Source organism: Crinia signifera, chromosome 3, assembly GCF_055691185.1.
Source record: "Crinia signifera chromosome 3, ASM5569118v1, whole genome shotgun sequence".
Lineage (NCBI taxonomy): Eukaryota > Metazoa > Chordata > Amphibia > Anura > Myobatrachidae > Crinia > Crinia signifera.
In genome coordinates, this window is record NC_139219.1 from 101,733,239 (window position 1) to 101,753,154 (window position 19,916).

The 19,916-nt window shown below is 43.2% G+C and overlaps 1 protein-coding gene across 2 annotated transcripts in view; it reads right to left on the reverse strand.

Annotated features, from left to right (window-relative positions):
• IPCEF1 (interaction protein for cytohesin exchange factors 1) overlaps positions 1-19,916 on the reverse strand; it is a 155,559-nt gene that overhangs the window by 105,119 nt on the left and 30,524 nt on the right. For both annotated transcript variants that reach the window (XM_083176302.1, XM_083176303.1), the window contains exon 2: positions 3,015-3,046. In XM_083176302.1, coding sequence (XP_083032428.1) covers positions 3,015-3,046 — 32 coding nt within the window. The remainder of the gene's footprint in view (positions 1-3,014; positions 3,047-19,916) is intronic.

Consider the following 19,916-nt stretch of genomic DNA (forward strand, 5'->3'; position numbering starts at 1 on the left):
ACAAGTGGCGTCAGCAAACCGGAGTTATTTACTGCGATATATGTAACGGCAGCGGTGGCAGCAAACTGGATACCCAGATATCAGCTGGTTGTTGTCACTAGCCAGTGACAACAGCAGCAAGATACAAAAGTGGATACACTGGTAGGTAACACAACAAGTGGCGTCAGCAAACCACAGTTAAAAATTTAATTACTGAGTCTGCGATATCTAACGGCAGCCAGTGGTGTCAGCAACAACAACAACTTAATTATTTTTTTTTATATTTTTATATATTTTTAATTTTTTTTTTATTTTTTTTTATATACTCTGAGAGGTAGGTACAAGGTAGTGGCACTGGCAACAACAGAGGTGACTGCCTGGTAGGTGTTTACAACCATATAACAGGTAGCCAGGCAGCACAAAAACCCTCTCTGGCAGCACAATAAAAATTATTAAACCCCCCTCTGTCTGTAGTATTCTGTAGCAGGCTAGCAGCAGCAGTGACACAATTAGAGATGAGCAGGCTATAGCAATATAGAAAGAAAACCCCCTCTGCGGCAGTACAATAAACCCCCCTCTGTCTGTAGTATTCTGTAGCAGCAGCAGTGACACAAATTACAGATGAGCAGGCTACAGCAATATAGAAAAAAAAATCACTCTCCAGCAGCACAATAAAAATGATTAAACCCCCTCTGTACTTGCAGCTCTTTAGCAGCAAGCAGCACAGTGACACACACAACGCTCCAGCAAACCCCCCTCACGGAGCAATAAATAAAACCCCCCTCTCTGGCAGCACTGCTGCCTGCTCTGCGTCGCCCCACAGAATGAAGATGGCGGCGGCGGGTCCCGGCTTTTATGTAATCCGGATCTCGCGAGAATCCGACGTCACCAATGTGACGTCGGGCCTCGATTTCGGCTCCGGGCCTGCGCGGGAGTCCGCGGACGTCCTGGATCCGGATTCGGATTCAGGACGTCCGTGCGGATCCGGATCTCGGAGATCCGGACCCGCTCATCACTACTTATAACGTTAACAAAATGCTTACCATAATATCCATATAAACTGCGAAACGCATGAATTATACAGGTTCTATGGCTAACTGACTCCAAGCCTGCATTTCACCTGGGATCCTCATAAATTACACATGTTCTGTAGTTGTTTAAAACAGCTACAGAACATGTTCCATTTATGAGGGTCCCAGTTTTAAGTTATAGGGGGAGATTCTCTAAACTAAAAATGCGGTAAAAACCCCATGAAACCCGCTGACTCTCACCGCAAAGGACAGCTCTTAACGCAAGAGCTGTCCTTTGCCATAATTATCGCAAATGTAAGTGCATATGCAATAATTATGAATGTGGTAGCCGGCGATAGGGGGCGGTAAGGGGGCACGGATGTTAGAGCATCCCCCCCCCCATAATATGGTAAGTCTAGTTAACAATGTAGGATTACAAAAATGATCAAACTGTTTTATAATACATATAAGAGAAATGGCTGCACACTGAATGTTTGAAGTGGAACCAAACCCACTCGTATAATCGCACACTGTTGCATAACAGGAAGCCTTTACCCTCCTCTGAGCCTGTGTTTCAGTACTCTGTGTTTTCAGAGACTCTTCTCTAGACTTACAGTATGTACCAAATATTGAAACAAAGATATAGTGCTGATCAAGATCAGCAGGCATAAGACTAGATGGCAGTGGACAGATATTTAAATGATACAAGCTTATCAACTCAATAGAACTATAGAAAGATCTAAAGCAGCAGTAATAACATAAACTGCTGAATATCCTGAAATAGTATCTTATAACAACATGCAAAACATTTCAGAGTTTCAGTGTATTTAGTACAAATACAACGGAACAGCTGTGAGGCTCCCAAAAATTGGTTGGTGCTCCTAGAATCTAAAACACCAGTCTACCATCATCCCAAGCCATTGTGATTATGCTTATCAAGATATCACCCCACAGACTCGGGGTCGGACTTTCCGACTCTGAGCACACGGCGTAAAGTCCCAGCGATAACATCTGCTGGACATGTAGCTGGCAGCCAATTAGATTGCTGCCATGTTGCTTGTCACTAGAGTGGGCTGTACTGCTCTCAGGGGTAGATTTATGAACATGGCAGGGGATAGCGCTTCCCCTGATCTATGACACCCGCTGAGTGGGTGACTATCGTGCGGCGCTGTGGGGCAGGAGGCATAGTGCAGCTATGATATTTTGTGCTGCGCGCCTGCCTCCTGCCCAATTTAGGAACGGTCAGCATCGCTGACCGGTCCGCCGCCTGCAGCTATCGACTTTGACAGCTGCAGACGGCGATGCCCTATGCCCACAGCAGGGACAGCGCTGTCCCTGCTGCTGGCTCTGAGCTGCGCTGGGATCTCGCGTGAGTAGCGAGATTCCGCGCATGCGCAGTCCAGCCGGCCGGGGATAATCAGTGTTAACTGACGCGCTGTCAGCTGGAGGGGACATCGCCGGAGGGGGGAGTTAGTGCTCCCCCGCTTCGGCGGCAAGATCTTAGTAGATCTTGTCGGTGTCCCCTCCTGCTTCGCCTCGCTACTGAGGCGAAGCAGGGAGTGTTATAGCGGCGCTCTTAGCGCCGCTATAATAAATCTACCCCTCAGTGACGTTGTATATAATTTGGGAGGGAGGGCATTGTCTTTTTTCCTGTATACTCGCTTCTATGATTCGCCCCATGACCTCTGACCAGTGGTGTATTTATAATGGGGCCCCTAAGTCCAATTTCGGATAGTGGACCCCCACAGGGGAGAATAGCCCCTGTGAGTCAGGATCCTGACTGTCGGGCAGTCACCCAGTACCCCTGTCTTGAACCTGATATGAGATAAGTCCATGAACCTGACCACTATTGCTGTAAAATGACCTCTACTGTGTTTAGGAGGGTGATTTAGATTTTTGGGGGATACTGGAGAATTCCAGCATGGGTCACTGATCTTTTGTGTCTAATGTGTCTAAAGCACAGCAAACAGATTTGTTTGATACAAATAGCCATATAATTTAATAAATATTATTAATGATACTCACTTCTTCATTGCCATCTGAAGCCATGAATAAACCTGGGTAAAAAAAAAAAGTAGAACAATTTCAGTTTCTTATTTTATCTCTCTGGCAGTAAACATAATGGACAGGAGGGACACAATTAGAGACAGAATGAATCCTTATTGCAATATCTAAAATCACAATTATAATAAAGTGTTATTTGTTAAGGTGATTTTAGTGCTTTATATATGGGCACCCAAACTTTATATTCTGGAAGGATAGAATTAAGCTTCTTATTTCGGTAGATTACCAGAATTAGGGAGCTAGCATCATAAAACCAAGGATATGTGTGATATAAGCCTCTCCCTAGTATAAATGCATTTGTTTCCTAATACAGGCTGGACTGCCTATCTGGCACTTCTGTCCAAAGAGCCGTTGGCCTGATAGGTTAGTTCTGTTACACAGAGGGACCAGGCTGGCCGTGTATTCACATAGACAGGGGCTGACTGATTAGCTTTTGGCGCTGCTGGCTTACAGGCCCACGTGACTCGTGGCACACCCCCCTTGAACTGTGACCATGTCTCCTTTTTCATGTGCTCACAGTACAATGCCAGGGCTGTTAGACAGCGATAGTCTGTCCTTGGTCTAAATCTAAGGATTGAGATGCCCACTTACAGTGTCATCTCTATAGATGCTGCAATCATGCTTGGTGTTACCATCAAATCTTTTACCAGTGCTATGCAAACTGGAGATTTTTCATCTGAGTATGGCATCCAATGTGAGTGATTAGGTATCTGTGTATGCCACCATTTCCACAACATGCCCATTACACATCCATAACATGCTGATTAGCCACCTTCTAGTCACTGCCCATGAACGCTCAATGCATTCAGGGCTGCCATCAAAAATTGTGAGGCCGGGAACTGACAAAATAGGTAGTGCCCCCTCCTCCATGTCAAACCCCCAGCGTGCCTAGGGAGGGGTGCCAGATGACAGTCCGACAGTGGGGATCATGACAGTCAGTATCCCGACAAAAAAAATAATCTATACCCTTAATAACTGCATACACCCTTTCCTAAATGTATTGTAACTGTGTAAAACACAGCCTGTAACATGTCAGTTAGCAGGTGATTGGCTGAACATTTATCTCTTGTTAAGGCTTAATACATCTGCCCCAATGACATCCTGCCATCCCACAACAGCTGCAGTGGAGCACCATCCTGTAGAGCAGCCTGTCAATGTTAGACTGCATCTCTGGCTCCAAGGAATAAGGTCCTTTTTAAACAGCACAGGTGGGAGGGAGGGAGGGAGGGAGAGGGGGGCCCTGCCTATTTTTTTAGTCCCGGGCCCCACAATCTCTAATGGCAGCCCAGGTTGGACTCTTTTTCAATGAGCTATATGCTTTATATGAACAGTGCATTGGGACTTTCTACTTAAGATACTGAGTATTACGCTAAGAGAAACAGATTACCTTTTATTATTTGCTGTTATTGTGAGCTTTTTAACTTATTACTGCTTTTATTAAATATCATTTTTTTATACATGTTGTTCATCAGTAAAGCAGATCTGTGTTGCCACTTAGTGTGTACCACGCTCTGAGTTCGTCACATTTTTTATTTTCACAGCGTTGGTTTACTTTTATTTTATACATATATACAGATTTACCTTTTGTTCATGTGCCTATTCCTGGCATCTAAGGCAAGTGAAATGATAGCAAGACTTCTGCACAGATGGGGATTATGTATTCATGAACCCAATAACACATTAGCATGATCAGTCATGTATGAAAATACTCTGGACCTCCATGCAAGAGAAAATGTCAGTGGTTGGGTATTGCTAGGTTGTTTTGCAGAGGTCACAAAGGCAATGAAGTTTGCTTATATTTCAGTTTGTGGGACTTAGCCAGGGGAACGGCCTTTTCCTGTGCTGGGTGGCCCCTGCTGGGATCGGTTGTAGTTTTGTGAATCTTACCAAAATGACAACAGAAATTAATTAGGCCCTCAATCCCGCTATTCGTTACTGATAAGGATGCCTCCATAATGCTTTTACCTGCCATCCTTAGGATGAAGTTAAGGTGCCCACACACTAGAAAGATCTGCGATCGTAAGATGTGTGCATAAATTAGCCTTGAAATCTTTTTTCCGTCCTGGACAAAAGATTTCAGGCAAGCGCACATCTTTACCAAAGATTTTTCTTAAGATCCCATGTGCGTTCCTATGGATCTTTTGTTAAATCTTCGGATCTATCGGCCGATTTATCGTAAATCGGCCAATCGGCCCAAAAATCGTTCTAGTGTGTGGGCACCTTAAAACTCACAAGCATAGGGATGGAAACTGGGTTTTCATCCTATCCTTTCTTTACATGACATCATCTTACAATCCAATTGTTTTCATTTCTGCTTGGCTACATGTTTTGCACTTGAAGAATTCAGAACAATGGTTTTTTTCACACTTTTCTTTCATACAGAAAGTGTTTTCTTGATCTGATATCTCGTCTCCTTGTAACATCTCCCACTCACATGTATTCTGCTATGCTGATTACTCAGATACCCCCTCCCCATGCAACAGCTGATCCAGTGGCTTCATTTTAACCTGCATTTTACGTGCTAGGATTATGCCTGCTGTTCTAAATCAAGCCATTCCAACTAATCAACCAACCCCCTCCCCCCCATCCCCAACTGCCTCTGCTGTGCTCCCTGTGCTAGTGGCGTTACAATGGTCCGAAGACCCTGCAGCGGCTTGGGGGAGACAGCGCTGGACATTACTGATGATGGCTGTCGCACTGGACTCAAACAGCAGCTGCCAGTGAGTAAGTCAATTCTAAGTTTACTGATGTTTCTGCAGCTTGAAGGGGGAGGGTAGGGGGAAGTGTGTGTCATTATGTGGTGGGGGAGAGGGAGATATGACACCATTTATTATTATTATTATTATTATTATTATTATAACCTAAATTACCAGACACCATCTAGAAGCAGTTTTACACATTGTTCTTCTTTTTCTGCAATCCTTTTTTCATGTATTGAACATCTATGCGAGGGGAATCATCACGTGATTGAGGCTGATTTAACATTGGGATTTGAGAAATAATAAATACAGGGAATAAAAGCATTTTTTTGTTATTGTTTTATTTTTTGAGAAAAAAACAAACAATATATTCCTCTATTTCAAGACATTACAGGGTGGTATACTGTGAAATGGACATTACAGTATGTGGCATATTCTGTAGTGAACATTATGGTGTGGGGCATAATGTCTAAGGGGCATTATGGGATGTGGCATATTGCCTAATGAGCACTACGGTGCTTATCAAGGCCACACGCCTTGCAACGAGGCAACACCCTTGCAGTGAGGCCACACACCCCTCTTTGGGATGGGCAAGCCGTATGTATGCGCAAATTCTTTAGTTTTATTTTTTTGTAAAATTATTTTTGTGGGGGGGAGGGGCATATCTTTACTGTTTGCACTGTGTGTGTGTGTGCGTGTTTGAGAGGGGGCACCAAAAACCTTTTTGGCAGGAGGGAGCAAAATTAATAGGTACGCCACTGGCCTGCGCTGAATGAAGCCCACTGCTCCTGGAGTGCTGGCTTCTTCACCTCTGGATGCTTGCAGGCAATTATTATGCATCACCGGCTGTGAGCAAATCAGAGCTCGCGTACCAGCAGCCACTCTGATTGACTGCCAGGCCACGATTTACTTACAAGACTGCGCCATATTTAAAATGGTCACCATTGTCCGTAGGTGAAGAAACCTGCGCTCCGGGAGCAGGGGGCTTCTGTCAGCGCAGGCAGCACAGCAAAAGGGGGGTGGGGGAGCCTGCTTTACTCTGCCCCCCCAAGCAGAGCCAGGCTAGAAATCCGTTCTGGGCACCACAATTTCTAGTGGCAGCACCCTGGTCTCAGCTTCTGCTACATAGTGCCTAACCCCACCACCCACCACACCCCCTTTTCCTGCTACCTCTTTGATTCAATCTCCTGCAGCTGATATTACTTTACTTCTGCATTATTATTCTTGCATTGTCTTCACTCTATTTCAAATCTGGTTTACTGTATACTTTGAACTGCATTATGCAAACTGCCTTAAAAATCACTCCACATAACCTAATTAGGCTCCCTTCCCTCCTGCCCTACTTTATCTAATCTTTCCCCATTATGTTGCTTCTTTCTTTACCAATATATTTACTTCTATTGCATTCGCTATCAACATTTCACATCACCCTCTTGCAAATTGGAGTAGTAAGCTTCTACTTGGCAGTGTATATCCCACTAGGCACATACCTAATAGGTGCCACCAACTGGCACTGCTGATTCAATAAAAAATATTTTGTTTCTTGGGCACAGCCAAAGGTTAAAGAGACACAAATGAGCTGAGCTGGAGAGACAGAAGGGGCTGGAGGACACTGTGGCTGGAGACATACTGCCGGGGCTGAAGAGACAGAAGAGGGCAAATAATATTATGCCTTGAGGCTGCCCAATAATGTTTTGCCTAGGGGTGGCTTGAGTCTTAAATCTGCCACTGTAATAAGTTGACAACTCATCAGTGTTACATTAGGATATGCAGTATCATGTCATCTTTCTACTTTTGGGCACATTACCATCACTGCTAGATATAATAGTAGACATGGATATAACAGATGAAGATGTCTGGAACTCTCACAAGTGCTAGAAATAAACTGATTCAGGTGAAATATATTCACAGGGCTTATTCACTAAAACTTCTAAAAAATATAAGGGGACCTATAGCCCATCAGATTTTAGTGTAATTTCTCTATTGCATTCTAGTACATAATGGACAGAATCTCATTGGTTGCTATTGCCATCCATTGGTTTAGAAGTCGTATTAATTCCCGATTTTTTTAGCACCATCTGTTTTAGAAGTTATAGTAAATCTGCACTACAGTGTTTATTATACAGTGGGACCCTTAAGGCAATGAGCAGCATAACAATAAATCAATATGGAGTTACAGTGGCCTCCATTCAGGAACTACTGAAACTCTTGGATGACCAAATAGTTGTACGATTTACAGCTTTTTGGTTCCATGGGGATGTGGAGATCTAATACCAGAAAAATATCTTACTCTTGTACTGTGCCAGAAATTGTGGCATAGATGGGGCATATAAAACCCTAATTAAAGTTCTGGTGTCAGTGATTAACCCTTTGAGTGCCAAGTGAATTTGTCAAAATTGATGTGAAAATTGCCAAGCAAACATTTTTATTCATCATAATGACCTTTAGTGTTTACAGTACCTTATATAGGAAATATCTTTTTTTACACAATTTAGTATGTAAATGTATTGAATAAATGTGAGCGCCGCTGGAATTTTTAGCCAATATTTTGCATATCTCCCACAGAGATGTTGGCACCCAAAGGGTTAACAACCAAAATCTCAATTTTTAATGCAACCTTTCTAACCACGTTTCAGCATAAATGCTGTCTATACCAATAGTCTGACGTTGTTATCAGAACCAGCTTTATTGGCCAGGTATACTTGCGTCACTAGGTTATACATTCTATTTAAAAGTAATAAATAAAAACAAATGTTTTTACATTATAACAGGTTAACGATCATTTCAAAATCTCATTTTATTTTCTCCCCCCAGTACATCTCACTTTTAAACATTAACTTGTCATCTGTAAAAATAAGACAAAGAACTTGAAAAGTCTTAAAAAATACAAGATAAACGGCTGCTGTCAAAATTTCAATAGAACTAAATGCTACATTATATTTTCTGCTAGCAATGTTTAGTACAAATGAGCTCAGTTGTCACTTAAAAGGTTTCCATTGTCATTTTACATTAACACTAATGAGTAGAAAAACTGAATTGTATTTTAATTTATTTTGCAACAGATTTTAAATGACAACAATAAATTAGCAACCATTTAGCTATCTCTGCCTGATCAAGGAAGACAAGCATTGAATTATATTTCCATTATGTTTTGTGCATTGCAGTAGTCGATTCTATTTTATCTTTTAAAAATATTGTTTTAAATAAAAGCAAAACATTGTGGTTTATTTATAAAAATGTATAATCATTGTAGGCCATACACAAAGTACCCCCCAACCTGTCATTTCTGATTTAGGGAGAAAGAACAAGGGTATTTGTACTCATATAGAAGGGGCACATAAGGGCTAATAAATTACTTTTTAAAAAATATATATATTATGAAGGTGGCTGTTGATTTTTTTTACTTATATTTCCATGTAGTCATGCAGCACTTCGTATAAGGAACTACTTCCAGGGATTTCATTTTTATAAGTTCTAAACAAAACTTAAGATGAAAACACTTAGACACAAAATAAGTATATGAAACACGTACAATACCGTAATTTCAACCCACACAGATTACACGCATTTAGGAGATCATACAGGATAAATAGTCTATAATAGTATCAAGATTTGATACTCTGATTAAATGTACTGTTTTTATTGGTATATATACATGTAATCATTTTATTTCATATACATTACTGAGTACCCAAACTTGCCAAAACGTGTCCGAGCATCCCAATTCCCAAATACTCGACCACCCAAGCACCTGAATACACGAACACCCAAGCATGCCCAAACACCTGAGCACCCAAAGATGCCTGAACCCCCAAACGCCCTGAATTCTGCATCAGGGAAGATTGCAAACACTTTGGCCAATTAGCCCAAAACTCGCTGTGGTGTGTGGGCAACTTAAGTAATGAGTAAAGATGAACATTTTGCAAGGAACAGTAGCCTAAAAATGTGATTGTAAAGTGTAAGGAGACTATTGCAATATTCAGTACAGGAGAGATATGGGCATAATCTGGATATGTTTTTTCAATGTCTGCATTAAGGTTGAAAGTAGTGAATAAGGAATCATTCCTTACTCACTACTTTCAATCTTAATACAGACATTGAAAAAACATATAATAATAACATATTTTACTATATCCAAAAGATGCATAAAACCATTCCGATTGGTTTTATGCATGTTTTGGATATAGTAAAAGATGTTAATATTGGATTTTTGGTAAAAAATTGAATTCAACTCTTTGGACCAGATGTACTAAGCTTCAAAAGTGATCAAATGGAGAGTGATAAACAACCAGCCAATCAGCTCCTGCCTGACATTTTTCAAACACAGTCTGTGGCAAGGAAGGTTAGGAGTTGATTGGCTGGCTGTTTATCACTCTCCATTTTATCACTTTTAAAGCTTAGTACATCTGGCGCTTTGTCTGATATTATCCCTATAACATTTGCAGTTTGTCGCTTTGCAGGTAATTCATCATTTAACTATTCTGTAGTTCTGTTTATAAATGTTTTCATCAATAAATATTCTGTTAGGTCCTTTTAAAGAGTTAGTTATATCATGAACAGTGATTGCACCACTACCCTCCCTGTTATTACTCTACTGGTATTTTCACCAAAAAAATTCAGCTCTTGACAGATTCTGATTAGGTAAATTTACTAAGATGAGAGTTCTATTGAAGATGCATGTTGCCCATAGCAACCAGTCAGATTCCATCTATTATCTTCTAGTAGGTGCTAAATAAATAAGTAGAATCTGTTAGGTTGCTTTTGTACAACATCCCATCTTCAATAGGACGCCCATCTTAGTAAATTTACCCCTCAGAATCTAAAAAAATATATATTTTTCAAGTATTTTTTTTTTTTATGTAGATTTGGGCTAACATTTTAATGGGAGTCCTCAGGGGAAATGTACTAAGATGCGAGTTCTATTTCACATGGGATGTTGCTATGGTAAACCAATCAGATACTATTCTCTTCTAGAAGGTGCTAAATAAATAAGAAGTACATTCTGATTGGTTTCCCATAGCAACATGACATCGGAAATAGAACTCCCATCTTAAATTTCCCCCTACGAGTTAGTTTTAGCATTCTATGTTGTATAAGCTTAAGTTTGCCAAAGGATTTTTTTAAATTACATGTAAGGGTACAACACCTTGTAATTAAAAATGAAAACTTAATTTCAGGAAGAAGTCAACTTTTTTTAATGATTGTGTCCCTGATGCTGAGTGTGACTTTGGCCCTTATTCTGATCGGTGTGGATTTTTCCGCATGCGGTCGTACCGCCGATGGTTTTCGACTGCGCATGTGCAGAGGTCACTCTGCGCATGTGCAAGCGGTTTCGCCGTACGTATTCTTTAGACGCCGCACAGGGGGCGGAGAGAGGTGTGAAGGGCTACTTAGCCTCATTACCCTATGCATACGCCCCGCGTTTCATGGGCGTTCCCATGCAAACGCAGGGCGTATGCATGCAGGGGCGGATTGGCCCACCGGGAAACCGGGTAATTTCCCGGTGGGCTGGTCCATAAGTTACCAGAACAGGCCGCTCGCCTGCCTGGCTGGGCCGCGGACCGCACGACTACAGCGTGCCGCGGCCGCAGCATAACATGCCACAACAAAGATGGCCGCGGCTGTCTGCGGCACTGAGAGATTTAAAGATGGCCGCGGGAGGGCTTCTGCGCATGCGCAGCTCCACGCAGCTCCTCCCGCGGCTCTTATGCAGAGGTGGCCAGAACATTGATCGCGGGTGCGCGGTGACGTCACCGCGCACCCGGCCACTGACTACACTAGTACACTGCAAAGACACAGCGTCTACAATGTGGATGACTGCAGCGTGGGTGGGACGGCTGAGTGAGCAGCTGAAGAGGGGGAAGGCGGAAGCAGCAGCATAAAGTGTAAGGGACTGTTCCTATCTTTTTCTTTGGGACTGGGATTTGGGCTCTGTTAAAAAAAAAATTATATATCTGGGTTTAATATAATATATGTATATGTACTGCATGTGGGAGGGGGGTTCTTTTTGTTATTATGCGGAGGGGGTGTGTGTTATGGGGTCTCTTCACAAGTGTAAGTGCATACAAGTAGGGTGGCCAATCCCGGGATCGGGATCGGCGGTATCCCGGGATTTGGCCCCTAAAATGCTGGGATTTCAATCCCGGGATTTTGGGATTAGACTGCGCATGCGCAGTCTAATGCCGGGCAGCGTCTGAGCTAGTGCTCAGACGCTGCCCGGCTTCTCCCGTCCCGGGCAGTGCGGCTCTGCGCAGCATGACGACGTCAGAGGTCACGCTGCGCAGGCCACATAACAACATCCGCGCTGCACCGCGGCCGCGCTGACCTCCCGCCGCCTTCATAATACCGCCCACTCACCCAGGCTGCCTGTCTGCCATCGCCTCTTCCCGGACCCCTATACCAGCGCCGGACGCTCGCCTACCCACCCAGGCTGTATTTTACTGCCTAAACCCCCAGCTCCATCGCCCGGCCGCACCGCAACTGTAAGTAAATATGCGGGCGGCCGGGCTGGGTTTTTGTATAAAGCAAGCCAATCCCGGGAATCCCGGGATTGGGCATTTTTCAATTCCGAATTCCGGGATTGAAAAAATGCCCCGGGATTGGCTTCCCTACATACAAGTTGCTGCATGTGATGGAGTTTTGTGCCCCCCTTATGTGTGTGTATATATACTTTTTTAAAGGGGCACAAAACTCCATCACAGGCAGCAACTAAAGGTGCCCATACACGCACCGATCCCGGCGGTGCAATGCTATACGATGAGATGCGCGCTCCCGCGGCATCTCATCGCACAGTACAAAAAGTATGTGCTACACATACTTTTTGTACTGTCTTTTTATCGCATTGCATTGCATGCACTAGGCATGCGATGCGATGTGATGGATGCTAGTTTAGCCCAGAACGAACGCCGGGATCGGTGCGTGTATGGGCACCTTTACACTTGTGAAGAGACCCCCCCCGCATAACAGCAAATAGACCCCCCTCCCACCGCATAACAGAATTTTGCTGGATTCTGTGTGGCTTTATTTACATGTATTTGGGCTAATCCCGTGTGGTGTCATTTGAATTTGGGCTCCTACAGGATCCCGATGACAATGTGATAAACATATGGAGTCGCAGTGCTGCATTCTTGGTGTGTGTACTGTGTATATCTATCTCTATCCGGCAGTGCGGCACTCGGAAACAATGCTGCATTCTCGGTGTGTGTACTGTGTATGTATATGTGTATATGTGTGTGTGTGTGTGTGTGTGTGTGTGTGTGTGTGTGTGTGTGTGTGTGTGTGTGTGTGTATGTATATATATATATATATATATATATATATATATATATATATAAAAGTCCAGGAGTTAGGATGCACTCAGACAAAAAAGACTTCACAGCCAATTAATCAAATAAGCATCGCTGTAATCAGCGCAAAGCGCTTTCGAGGTTGTTACCTCTTCGGGGCACAACATACACTGAAGAAGAAGTATCAACCACGAAAGCGCTTGGCGCTGATTACAGCGATGCTTATTTGATTTATTGGCTTTGTCTGAGTGCCTCCTAACTCCTGGACTTTTGCATTATTGTTTATTGGAGTGCACCGAAATAGCTGTTGTATTATTCATTGAGTGCCGACAGAAGTAGACTGTATATATATATATATATAGCAATGTGGTGTTGGTCGGCACTCCGATAAACGTATAAACAGCATGCACGGTGCCTTCCCCGGTTGGTTAACCAAAATACAGCAGTGTGGGTGGGCGTCACTCGTGTCGATCTCAAATAAAGTACTGACTCAAAGAGTACAGATAATGACGTTTCGGTTTATTACCTTCATCTGAAGAAGGTAATAAACCGAAACGTCATTATCTGTACTCTTTGAGTCAGTACTTTATTTGAGATCGACACGAGTGACGCCCACCCACACTGCTGTATATATATATATATATATATATATATATATAGTCACGCTGATGTCCGGCACTCCCCGCACTCAGAAGACTCTTGCCTTGGTGCCATCCAAGGTGGGATGCCCACCAAATACAGTAAAAGAATGGGTAAGGCGTCACTCCAGGGCTTAGAAGAAACAGTATTTATTGTGAGGCGGTCAACGCCGTTTCAGGTGTTACCCCGTCGTCAGGACCAAAATGTGCTCATTTTGGTCCTGACGACGGGGTAACACCCGAAACTGCGTTGACCGCCTCACAATAAATACTGTTTCTTCTAAGCCCTGGAGTGACGCCTTACCACCGGGCAGGCTTGATCCCACGAGGATTCAGAATCAAAAACACCCCGACGATTGGCAAATACAGCCCAGAATTTTGCCGTCGTTGGGTTGCTATTTTGAATAAATGTAGCCTGGATCTCATCCTCTTAGTGATAACAGAGGCAACCAAAGAAATTGCTGATGTGAAAACCAAAATCGATTCTTTCGAGAAGGAGCATCTAACAACACTACAAGCAGACCCAGACAACCAGTGGCTAGAAAAACTCACCACCCAAGTGGAAACATACAAAAGGGACCTTATCACCTTTAAAAAAAACAAATTGGAGGCAGTTCATAAAGACTACCAAGAACAAAAAGTATACTCGTGGGTATATAACACTTCGGCACCGAATCCAAGGCCAGAACGAAGACGACAGTACCGACCTCGTAGGAGACGAGGAGATACCGAGACCTCCAGTGGAGGAGCCTCCTCACAAAGTGACAGAGAAGATACCTCTAATAGACGTCCCCCTTTAGGGGTAAAGACCCGGGCCCAACGAGTGGAGTCCGGAGATATCCTACCCGACGAGGCGGCCAGTGGGTCCGGAACCTCAAAAAAGAAGGTAACCTACAGCAAGAACAGGTAGTATTCAACCTGTCACAGAGACCGATTACACCGGAAGAAATGACTGTGTTAAGTAAAGGTCTGTCCTTCGTGCCATCATCCAAATTTGATGAATTTACGTGGAAAATTGAGTCTTATAAATTCAACCGCAAGTTAAGACTAAAAGAATACTTCTCCAAAAGGATCAACACAAGAACCCCTGAACCTGGATCTGAGAACAGATCTGAAATGGACCAATTTCGCCCACAGTCCACCTTTGATCCCATAACAAACAACCTGTCTTTGAAAGTATTCAACAAAGCCTTGGATCATCAAGCTAATACTACAGGGAACCGATACCCCACGAAAGCACCGAATCTTTCCAAATCACAACTGAAATGCTTAAAAGAACTGAGTAATGATCCTTCTATCACTATCCGCCCCGCCGATAAAGGCGGGGGGATAGTGGTCCAAGACATTGGCCAATATAGAGATGAACTGCTCCGCCAATTATCCGATAGTGATGTATACACCCAGCTATCGAATGATCCAACCAAGGGATATAATGAGCAACTTAAACAAGTCCTGATGCGTGCAACTACTGAAGGGAAGATTACGAAGAACATCGCAGATGCACTGATGCAGACTCATCCAATCGCACCGGTACTGTATTCTATCCCCAAGCTTCATAAAGACGCCCTTAATCCCCCGGGGAGACCCATTATTGCGGCTCGAGACTCTGTTTTTTACAAAGTTGCCAAATTCCTAGATTACCACATCCAACCCTCTGTACAGATTCAGCCGACCTATCTAAAAGACACTACGTCCCTGATTAATTACTTGAAAAATCTGACAGATCTGCCACCTGATTGCCTGTTGTGTACGCTTGACATTGTAAGCCTCTACACGAATATCCCACATAATGAAGGGATTGAGGCAACTAGGAAACTGCTCTTAGAGAGCCCCATTTACGAGGGCCCGGACATTGACTTTATGATGCAGCTATTGACTATGACACTTGAAATGAATTACTTTTTATTTGATAAACTGTGGTATGTGCAGCGCAGGGGCTGTGCGATGGGGTCTTGTGTGGCCCCTGCGTTCGCAAACTGTTATATGTTCCAAATCGAAAAAGAGTTTTTCTTTACCAATGAACTGATAAGTAACAAGATCAGATTATTTTTAAGGTACATTGATGATCTGATCATTGTCTGGCTTGGCAGCAAGGAAGAATTTGGCAAATTGGTGGATGATATTAATACACGGGAATCTACCATCAAATTTACTTATGAGATCAGCGATTGCTTCATCCACTATTTGGATGTCCAGATCTCCCTTGCTGACAGCCAGATCTCGACCAGCCTTTACACGAAAAAAACAGATAGAAATACACTGCTGCACTGTGCTAGTGCGCACCCTGTTGCAGCCAAAAGAGGGCTGCCCTTCTCCCAGTTTTTAAGGATACGCCGCATTTGCGACGATCCGAGCGTGACTGAAACTGAGATGAACAAAATGCTTAAAAAATTTCTGTGTAGAGGCTACAAACTACAGGACTTACTACAGGCCAAACAAAAAGCTTTGCTTATCCCCAGAGATGAAACTCTGAAACAAAAAGAGAAGACACCCCTCTCTAACAAAATTCCATTTGTACAAACCTTCAATCACTCCTCAAGACAAATTGCCAGTGCTGCCAGAAACCTCTGGCCGATTGTAACCAGAGACCCTGATCTTAAAACGTTTGAACAAGACAAATTACTACCGAGTTATAAACGACCCAAAAATCTGAAAGATATCTTGGTGCACAATGATATCTCAAACCTCTCCCCTTCCAAACCCAGAGGATTTCTACAACGCAAACCGGGTTGCTACAGATGCACTAACTGCACTACCTGTGGCTACCTAGAGACTGGGGAAGACTTCACGCACCCCCATACTGGCACCAAGATCCCGATTAATCATGTGTTGACATGCACATCGACACATGTCATCTATATTATTAGATGTCCGTGCAATTTAATTTATGTGGGTAAAACCACCTGTCAGTTTAAAATCAGAATGACAGGTCATAGATCACACATTAAAGCAGCACTCGAAGGCAAGAGTGGCCCCACAGAACAACCGGTCCCTAGACATTTCAGGGAACTTAAACACAACCTGGCCACCCTCCGTTACAAAATTATTGATCACATCCCCCCTAATCAGAGAGGAGGAGATAGAGATAAAGCACTGCTCCAAAGAGAAGCCAAGTGGATACACAAATTAAACACAGTACATCCATATGGCCTCAATGAATCCTGTAGTATGCATTGTTTCTTGTGAAATTCAGATACCATTTAATTATGTCCATCAGCTCTCTTAATTGGTTAATTGACGCCTTGTTTCACGGCTTCTTCTGTTTCAAAACCCTGTAGTTCCCTGCTTAGACTGAGACGCACAGATTACAGCCCTTTAACGGAAGATTGTTACACTGAAAAGTATTAAGACATGTATATGGATGTCTTTATGATAATGTAATTGTACGTGTAGTGTATTTTATGTTCACTGAATCACGGTGTCTTGTTTTATTATAGGATGGTCGCCTAGCAACCGGCCCGGAGCTCCGGACGCATCGACAGGTGCGCGTCTCAAACGGATGACGTCAGACGATCCGGTGCCACGGACGGAGGCTGGCGACTATCCCACGGGGGTTGGTTAAGGTAATGGTCACATTATGTATATATATCTGTACGTGTACACTGCTGTTTTAAGCTTGAAAAAGGTTGTAATAAACCGAAACGTCGCTTCACAGACATCTGAGTTTGTCTATTGTTTGATAAGTCCCTTGAGTGCTGGTATCGACTTTGGTATTGATATATATATATATATATATATATATATATATATATATATATATATCTATATCCAGTGGTGCGGCACTCGAAAATAATAAGCTCACAGAGGCAGTCTAGTGAGGTTTAAGTTTATATGATAACTGTTTTCAAGTTACAAAGACACATAAAATTTACATAGCATTATACCCGCTTTCCTTGCTGCTTTGCCAGAGAGGCCTTCCGCAGGGGGAATGCCTTTCCACCTTGCATCCGCCAGTGTGATCATCTACACTGGCAGACGCGAGGTGGGAGGGTGTTTTATCCACAGGTTAAACAAGGCACTGTGACTAGTGTGACTGGCAGAGTTAATATATATATATATATATATATATTTATATATTTATATAGTATATAGGTGGATGTCCGGCACTTCTCTTGACCCTCAGAAGCAGGGCATCACGGTGTGTGGCATATGTATGATGGGCATTACAGTGTGCGGCATATGTATAATGGGCATCACGGTGTGCGGCATATGTATAATGCCATCAGGGTGTGTGGCATATGTATAATGGCATCACGGTGTGCGGCATATGTATAATGTCATCAGGGTGTGCGGCATATGTATAATGGTGCATCACGGTGTGGGGCATATGTATAATGTCATCAGGGTGTGCGGCATAGGTATAATGGTGCATCACGGTGTGGGGCATATGTATAATGTCATCAGGGTGTGCAGCATAGGTATAATGGTGCATCACGGTGTGTGGCATGGGTATAATGGCATCAGGGTGTACAGCATATGTATAATGGCATCAGGAAGTGCGGCATAGGTATAATGGAGCATCACGGTGTGCTACATTTGTATAATGGCATCAGGGTGTGCGGCATATGTATAATGGCATCAAGGTGTGTGGCATATGTGTAATGGAGCATCACGGTGTGTGGCATATGTATAATGGCATGATGGTGTGTGGCATATGTATAATGGCATGACGGTGTGTGGCATATGTATAATGGGCCTTGGTGAAATAGGCCACGCCCCATACTGATAGGCCACACCCCCGAAAAATTGAGGCGCCTCCGGCGCGACACCACTCCCCCCCATCAGGGCTGATTCGAGATATTTCCCGGGCTGGTTTTAATTCCCAATCCGCCCCTGTATGCATGGTAATGAAGCCGTGACGCATGTGTAGGGGGCGGGCATCTGACATCGCCGGATGTCAGCTGCCCGCCCCCATACATGATTTCATACGGACAAGTGTCCGTGTGGTCTAAGGTGGCGGGCGCAGGTGGAGCGTGCGGCCCTGCTTTCGATGTTCGGCGACCATCGAATGCAGGGGCTGCTCCCAAGATGGAGGAGGCGTATCCCCGTCCACTTTCTTGCGGACCGCCACATATCCGCATACGGACGGAGGTGGCGATCCGTAAGGAAGGCGGGGATTCGCCTGCACGGTCCTGGCCGCATATTTATGATCTGGCCGCACCGATCAGAATAAGGGCCTTTATGTAGAGGATGGAAGTCCCTGTACTCTGTGTGAGTCGGTTGATCTAGAATCTGTTTTCTGTTTTCTTCTTTGATAATTTGTTTCCTCCTCTACTTCCCCTTCTTGTCTGAAACGTCTTTTCCTTCCTATTGGTGAATGTGCTGTATACGTGTCTGTAGCTTTTCTAAAGGGAGAAGCATTTTGCTTTATGTATTACTAGCTGACCTAAAAAACAGGTGTATTGCTAACTTGTAACCACTGCTTTCAAGGTTTGCGCTTGTACATGAATGTGTTAATGGTGATGTAACAGTTTGATAATGATTTCCCCCTAGCTTGTCCCCTTATTGTGTTCATAGACCAGTTTAGGAAATAATTTTTCTGTTTCACATGAATTGCCATTTTCCTATTTCTTGCTCATAAGCGCTGCAGAATATGTATGCATTATATAAGAAACTCTTATTAATAATAATAATACTATTTGAATACGTAATTTTCTCCAATATAACGCAAAGTGCTTTGCATTAGGATGCCATATCACAGAGGAAACAGCCATTTTGGCACATTACAAAAGGTTACAGTGGGTGAACACAAAATATGAGATATAAGGTATAATATATAATAGTCCCATGGATTTCGTGATTTACCAACAAAAATACCAGATGTGGAGGTCATCTTGGGCACCGTATATATGTTACAATAGAGGAGATGTTGCACTGTGCATGTGTATAAGTCGCACTGCGCATGTGTCTGTGTCGCACTGCGCATGTGTCTGTGTCGCACTGCGCATGTTTAAGAGATAGATTGTGCATGTATATGAGTTGCATTGTGCTTGTGTATGAGTTGCACTGCATGTGTGTATGAGTTGCACTAATTATGTGTACAGTATAAGTTGCACTATGTATGTCTACAGGTTAATAATAATAATAATAATAATAATAATAATTGCGATCTTTCTCCAATAGGACTCAAGGCGCTTAACAGGTAGAATGAATATAATACAGTACAGGAACAATGAAGTACATAAGCTTTTCATAAACAATACTTAAGGGACTGAAGGAAACGCTTGAGTAAATAGGAAA